Source organism: Sinocyclocheilus grahami, unplaced genomic scaffold, assembly GCF_001515645.1.
Source record: "Sinocyclocheilus grahami isolate Dianchi unplaced genomic scaffold, SAMN03320097.WGS_v1.1 scaffold279.1, whole genome shotgun sequence".
Lineage (NCBI taxonomy): Eukaryota > Metazoa > Chordata > Actinopteri > Cypriniformes > Cyprinidae > Sinocyclocheilus > Sinocyclocheilus grahami.
The window spans coordinates 755,852-763,727 of record NW_015505458.1 but is presented as its reverse complement, the minus strand read 5'-3'; the positions used below and the strand labels follow the sequence as shown (position 1 = coordinate 763,727).

The 7,876-nt window shown below is 36.2% G+C and overlaps 1 protein-coding gene across 1 annotated transcript in view; it reads left to right on the top strand.

Moving 5' to 3' along the window:
* The first annotated feature begins 1,073 nt into the window (after positions 1-1,073).
* The window catches only part of LOC107600145 (adenosine deaminase RNA specific B2 (inactive)), a 188,631-nt gene continuing 181,828 nt past the window's right edge, over positions 1,074-7,876 (top strand). Inside the window, exon 1 of the mRNA XM_016291948.1 lies at positions 1,074-1,494. Coding sequence (XP_016147434.1) covers positions 1,422-1,494 — 73 coding nt within the window. The 5' untranslated portion in view covers positions 1,074-1,421. The remainder of the gene's footprint in view (positions 1,495-7,876) is intronic.

Here is a 7,876-nt window from a genome sequence, read left to right as displayed (position 1 = left end):
ACTTCCTACAGTTAAAAAGTCCATCCCCTGTTGGGATGCACATCAAAATATACCAACACATTTGTTTGGAACTGTTTTTGCTTGTAAATGGTGTTTGATATGTGCATATTTCTCTCCTAATTCAGGTGAGATGACCTTTTCGCTAGAGAAAGCAACATTGTGAACAGAGGAGTCATATTTTTCCCACAAGCAGTGTTAAAAAACACAAAAAATAAAAATCCAACATCTTAATGATGGATTTGTTTCTTACAAAAATGTTTCTCACTTCACAAGACATTCATTGATGGACTGGAGTGGTGTAGATTATTTATGGATTATTGTGATGTTTTTCTCAGCTGTTTAGACTCGAATTCTGACGGCACCCATTCACTGCAGAGGATCCATTGGTGAGACAGTGATGTAACGCTACATTTCTCCAAATCTGTTCGGATTAAGAAAAAAAATTCATCACATCCTGGATGGTCTGAGTCAATTTTAACCATATTTTCATTTTTTTGGGTGAACTTTTCCTTTAACAAAAGAAGAAGAAGGCGGCTTATAAATCGTATTAAATTGCCAGTATTTTTATTTTTTTTACTGCTAATTGACAACAATAGGTCACAGCCATCCTGGGGACCACAACATGAAAAAGCTAGATTTTTACAGTGCCACTTTAAAATAACTTTAATGAAAATATTTACATTATCGCATTATTTAATGATTTGTATATTAATCATGAAATTAGACGAATATTCATGCTGCTGGATAACATGACTCATCATGTTGACACAAACTTATCCATCCATCCCATGCTGTAGTTATTTAAAGCAAAATTGAGAAATTCTCACATTTAGGCTAATCATATAATTTCTAATTAAAACATTTGTATTTTTATTGGCTAAACAGAAACATTTTCACTAATGTTCTCAAACTTTTGAGCCTCACGTTATGCTGTATATCTGCAACTTTTGCTGTCCCAGCCACATCTCTCCTCCTGTCTGTCCTTTCATCCGCGCGCATCAGTGCCATCACTCTTTCGGAGATGAAGGCTCGCACGTCCGCTTGGGATGGGATGGGGGTGTGTCATCGGTCGTGATGTCAGAGCGCAAGGACTGTCATGATTGGATCTAATTAGAATCTGCGGCAGCAAATAGACACTCGTCCTGCATGATTGGATTCAAAGTGGCTGGTGCGAAAAAGCGCAGAGAGGCGCAGGAGCTCCAGACGCGCTCTCCAGACGCGGCAGGAGGACGCGGGGGTCCGCTGAGCTGCAAATACGGTCAGACAGGCGAGCAGCACTTTGCTTGTTATCGAGAGCTTATTAGAAGAGTGGGAGGCGGAATAAGACGCAGCTGATATTCCCGGAGCGGTTCGCGTGCGCAACTGCAGCACAGCAACTTCAGAAACACCAAGCAGAACAAGTTCTCCAAAATCTGAGCACAATGGCATCGGTCCCCAGCAGCCAAGTCAAATGCAAGTTCAAGAGGAGGAGGAGGAGAAGGTCCAAGCGAAAAGGTAAAGTTTCTTTCAGTCATAATTCGTTATCTAAATAAACGTTTTCCCTCATAAAGCCGAGGTGTCGCGCACACTGGCTGGAATACGCAGCAGTAAGCAGCGCTCATCTCAGCGCAACTGCGCAGTCTGGATGTCTGTACATGTGTTTGTGTTTGACAGAATCCTTCCTCTGTCAAGTTTGTGTAAACGCATGACAGCTCGGCTCAGATGCGCACTGATGCACGCTCGCAAGAGGAAAGACTCGCTCGCGCCGTACTGATATCTGTCCTTGTCGTAACCTCAAATATAAGATTTGACCTCATTTACATCCTGCGATTGTATTATTATACTGGCTCTCCTCACCTTGCTGCGCATTTATAGGACTTTTGTAGTTTTAGAGAATTTAAATAAACTATAACTATGACTAGGCACAGTAAAAACTGATGTGTGGGGTTGCTATACCTTAAGGAGTTATTTCTACCCAGTCTGACCTTTTAAAATGACTTTTGGTTTCTGGAATCTAATGTAGACAAATTAAATCAAATCATAAATGTAGATGTTACAATATTAGGTTATCTGGAAATAAATAAATAAATAAATATAAATTAAAAACACCCTACAGTATGTGTATAATAACTTGTATTACATGTATAATAACTCAATGTCATAATGTCTTTATGGCTGTAACATATTCTTTATTTTCATCCATATCATTTTTACTCAATTGGCCAAAAACCTTTAAATAATTTTTTTCTTCATTATTAATTAAATTCAAAGAGTTATGAACTTCACAGCAGGTTATATGTTTGGCAGCACTGATTGATTTCATTTGACCTGAAATTGTGTCCAGAAATTAAACTAAAAATGCATTTTCAGGTGTGTTGAAATTGTTTACATTGTATATAATCATAGCTACACGTTTGGCACATCAGATATTAAACTGCTACAGTACAAAATATGAGTAAATAAAATGAATTGTGACAAAAGGATATATATATATATATATATATATATTCACAGTTATAGTACACACCTTAAACTGTTTTGTGAGATAAGCATAAATGCAATTTATGCAGTAATGTCTACAATTATCATTAATATTCCTGAATGAACTTGCCAACATGAGTTTACATGACTACAGGAAAGTCATTTTCAAAGTTCAGATGGAGTAGAAATAGCTCCTTAAAGGAGAAACGGCACACAAAAACAAACAAACTCATTTTAATCTAACTCACCTGCTTTTATTTAGTAAAAATACAAACTAACATGGCCGAATCCACCTAATTAGTTTACTCCAACAAGAGTTATTTTCATGGTCCGATCATATAGAAATAGTTCCTTAAGGTAATCGATTGGCGCTCCTTGGATTGGATAACTGTTAGTATATTCTTAATAGGTCTAGTATAGTCCAGAAGGTACAAAACTAGTATAGAATATATTGAAGTACTCTAATTTAGCCCATAAAAAATATTTGCATGCATAACATGGCTCTTATTTAAAACAATTTATATATATTTTTAAAAACAGTTTTTTTTAAAACAATAATTAAAAAAAAAAATGTATTATTTTTATTAATAATAATAATAATTTAAATCTGTGTTTTTTTTTAGATTGATATTATATGATTTATTTATTTGTAGAAGCAGGTATGTTTAGGGAAATTAGTTGCACTAGCTGTATTTCCATTATCAACTCTGAAATTTCATCACAATGTAATGAGAACAACGCAGTGTAATGTGATTGAATGACAGCGGGCACGCTTGCTTCTCATCTTACTTTGGTGGCTGGTAATAAATGGAGGTGTGTGATGGTGGTGAGGTTCAGAAACACCTCTGCCTCTGCTGTGACTTCTTTGCGTGGTACGTTTCACCCCGTTACTGCTTATCGTGTGACCCGAGAGCTGCACTGGCCGTGGGCTGATAGTGCGGTTGCTCGCGGTCAGTCTGTCTGTATGCCTTTGCTGGCAAACGGACACAGATTTGCTTGGCGTTTATTAACATCTGCATTGCATGCTTTGCCTGAGATCTAGAAATTTGCAAGACTGTCAAACATTTGATCAAGAGTTGTAAATAATTATTATTGTTTAATTTAAATCTGTGAATATGTTACAGTGATTAGGCAATATGAGACTACATTGTCCCTGGTTTTGCTTTCTCGTGGAGTCATTTCATGAAGTATCATTAGCGTTGTGCAATACACACATTCATGTCTGTCGACAACTGCGGTCTGACCTGTAACCCAGAGTATTAATAACCCAAGCAATCATGAGAACGTAGACAATAGTTGCAGTGTAACATCGAAGCAAATATATTTACATAATGGAAACGACAGAATTGGTCACACAGCATTAAGCATTGCATATAAACATTAGAGGAGAGTGTAAGAGTGTGTGTGTATGCGCTTGTGTGTTCGAACGGCTAATTTATCAGCTGAGCTAATGGGAAATAATAGTGCTGGACAGATGAGTAGGAACATGGAAAAACATGCTAGACCGTGTATGTACTGGTCATTTTATTTAGACCGCCAGATTTTCACAATCATCTTTATCTTTTTCATCATCATTATAATAAAAGATTTTCATTTCCACTGGGACGTAATACTTTACTCGGGGGAATTCAGACACAATTAATCACATAAAACCAGATAACGTCAGCAGATTGTTTTAACTTCTCCCATCTAATCTTTCATAATGGAGATGAAAACATAATACAGTGTCTCGTTCTAATAAACACTCATTTTTCTGAAAGCCGAAACAATTCATTTGATTGTCTTCCTGGCAAATGGGCAGCGTTCCGGGATTATATCGACATGGCATTTGACAGTCTAATCCTCAGCAAATGCTTCAGATTATTACAGAACGTCCAGTGCATTAAAACCAATGTGTATTCAAACGCACGTAAGAAGATTTTGCTCCTGATGTGGGTTTTGCGCGCCATTGTAGCGTAGCGGTAATGTTAGCAGAGGTTACTGAGGTAACACACATGCAAACAATAGAGATTAATCCTCAAAACTGGGACAGTTTCTCTTATTGCTATCAAGTATGTACTTTTTTTTTAACCTCATGTACTTGGTACTAAAATTATTTTGAACAAGAATGTGTGTGTTTAGGAATTGCTTAGTTGTTTACTGATAAATTCAAGGTAAACGGGTCAAAAGCGAACCGTATTAGCGCAGCATATGAAAAGTATTAAATTATACCTTTTTGGATGAGTCAATGCATTGCTGTAGAAGAACTACATTTAGTTCTGAACTTGTTAAAGGTTAGTGGTTGCTGAAGTGTGTGACTGCCCCGCTGTGACTAGTGGAGGGGGTCGTTCTGTTAGTTGGCTCCGGTGCGAATTAACCATGGCCCAGTTATTTACCCCCCAAATCTTTAGGGAAATGAGCGTAGTGAGCGTACCCGCCTTTAGAAACAAAAGTACGTTTACTTAATGCTGTTGAATGTGCACTTGTAATGCACTTCAGATCTTAAAAGTATATACTGTATTAAAAAACAAAATGACATGCATAATATTAATGGTGTAAAAGGCCACTTATGTGTACACTTTTTTTATGTTTCTTCAGACCTTTTAAAAGTGCACTTTTGAAGTATATTTTAGATTTTTGTTTTCGTCATGCTTTAAAGAAGTACACTCATACTAACATACTAAAGCACATGTAAAGTACTTGATTATAAAATTAATTGTAGTGTGTTATTCGTTGCTACATTTAAAGTTATTTTAAAATTAAAAAAAATATATATATAAATTAGTTTTGTCAAACGATTAATCGCGATTAATCGCATCCAAAATAAAAGTTTTTGTTCACATAATATATGTGTGTGTACTGTGTATATTTGTTATGTATAAATAAATCCAAACACATGCATGTATATATTTAAGAAAAAATATGTAATGTTTATATATGTGTATATATAATATAAATTATATGAATATTAATATATACATGTACATCTTTTCAAAATACATACTGTATGTGTGTGCTTTTATATATACACAGTATGCACGCATATATTATGTAAACAAAAACATTTATTTTGGATCCGATTAATCGTGATTAATCGTTTGACACCACTAACACACACACCCACACACACACACACATATGGTATATTTGGTATATATGCTATATGTACATTTCATATTTTAGTTTACCATAAATGTTTGAGAGTACATTCTGCAATACGCTGTAAAGCATATTTCAAGACAATAAAACTAATTATAAAATTGTATTTAAATCCTGCATGTGATTTATTCATTTATCCATATGAATTTAAACTATAATACATTTTTATTTAATTGCAAATAACCAGATATTAAGTGTCAGAAAGCAGTTCACTCTTAAGTATATTATTTTAAAGTATATTTTTTGTTATTCATACTCTTTAAATGCATGCAAAAGTGTATGCTTTCAGAAGGATTGTGTGTGACAGAGAACTTGTCTGAAAGCTCAAATGCTGCATTTGGTTTAGTTTATTGAAATGGATAAAATGCTACAGCCTTGTGTTTGTGTCCTATCGTGTATGAATGTATCGGCTGTTACTTTTTGGTATGTCTAACAGTGTGTCCTGATGTGTGTTGATGTTGACCGACATGTGGTCAAATCGGTGCAGTAATTACCACACACATCTCGAGCTCCAGAAGGTCGAGGGCTTGTGGCGATACGGTCAGAGGGCACAGATACGAGAAAGGCCAGCAGAGAGTCAAACGGGTCTCAAATGCTGCACATATTCCCCGTAGGCCAGTTTAGAAAGAATGTAGCCTTTCTCGCTGTCAATCTATTTTTTGTTGAAAATGCTCATTATTTGTCTGATTATTTTATCTGATTTTATATCTTGTTTTCTGATCAAACCGATTAAACTGTATAGAGCAATTAATAAGAACACATTTACAAAGACTTTATTATTATATACAAAATAAATGTTCTCGTCTACTTTAGGCCGATATGATTTGATTGAGAATGAAGATTTAGCTCAGGCATAATCCTGACACCCCAGATCGGTTGTTCCGGAAAAGGAAATGCATTTAGCCATAATCGGATGTAAACACAGTTTTTGTCCCGAGCCCTACTTCATTACACTCTCCTTGTTACGTATCCAGTCCATGAACTTCCGTCTGCTAGCCATCAGAGGTCACCCTTTCCACATCATTGACTCTCGCACTACACTGTTGCATATCACCCCGGACTACATATCCCATCGTTCATTACACTGATTGCACACAGCACTGATTGCACACAGCTGTTTCATATCACTCACTCACTACTTAACACTCATTCTCACTCCTTTCTGGCTGCCGAGTATTGTATGCGCTTATCGCCAGTAGTGATAGCTACTCTACAGAGCCCTCATTAGCTTTCTAGCCTAGCCTAGCCTAGTCTTGCCTTGCCTGTTTTCTCGGTTTCTGATCTTTGCCCGTTTTCCTGGATTTATCCCTTTAGTCTTGCCCTTTTGATTCTGTTCGCCGTTCGTTGACCTTCGCTAGCCCTAGGATTAATCTTGTGTCTTGCCCGCCATATACCTGTTTGCCACTGTTCGACCCTGCCTATGTTTCTGACCTCCTCTGCTTTAATAAAGCTTGCACATGGATCCGCATGTCTCACGTCTCGTCAGCCCCGTAACACTCCTCTTTGTGTGCACTGGTGATAAGGAATTTTTTGGTGGTACCGCTAGCATTTAAGAAGTTAATGAAGGTCGTCACCAGCAGCAACCAGAGACCTGTGTGACAGCAGCGTTTTAATTCACAGACACTTCCCTGATTAAGTGTGAAATATTCCATGGTTTAGGACATGGCGTCCTCCACAGTGCGTTTGGCTGGGGAGGGGAGAGAAAAAAAGATGTTAACTCTGACTTCCTCCAGAGGGACTGTCAATAAAATGACCGAAAGAAAAAAAATAGCACAACTACAAATTAGCATAATTAGTAATTATCTCTCAATAGGCCCTCTTGGCTTTTGAGACTTGCCTCTTGAATTTCAGCTTAAAGTTCATGGAGTGAGAGAGAAAAAAAACACATTCTATGTGGAAATGTCTCAATACCACACATGAGCTGCTGAGATAACCGTCTAATTGAGGTGAGACTGTGTCAGTAACTTTCATGGGACAGGAAGAACAATCTGGAGCTTCATTATTTAAAAATCATTATACAACAATAGTGGTAGATGTTATGTAACATAGTAAATTAGGTCATTTTATTCTTAATATTAAATTGAATGACATTTGGTGTATATTATTGTTTATAACATTTTCATAACATAAATGTACAGTTTGATGCTGGTGAAAAGTGCTTTAAAATCTATGTTTAACCATTTAGGCTGTGATATTATTATTATTATTATTATTATTATTATTATTATTATTATTATTATTATTATTATTATTATTATTATTATTATTATTATTATTA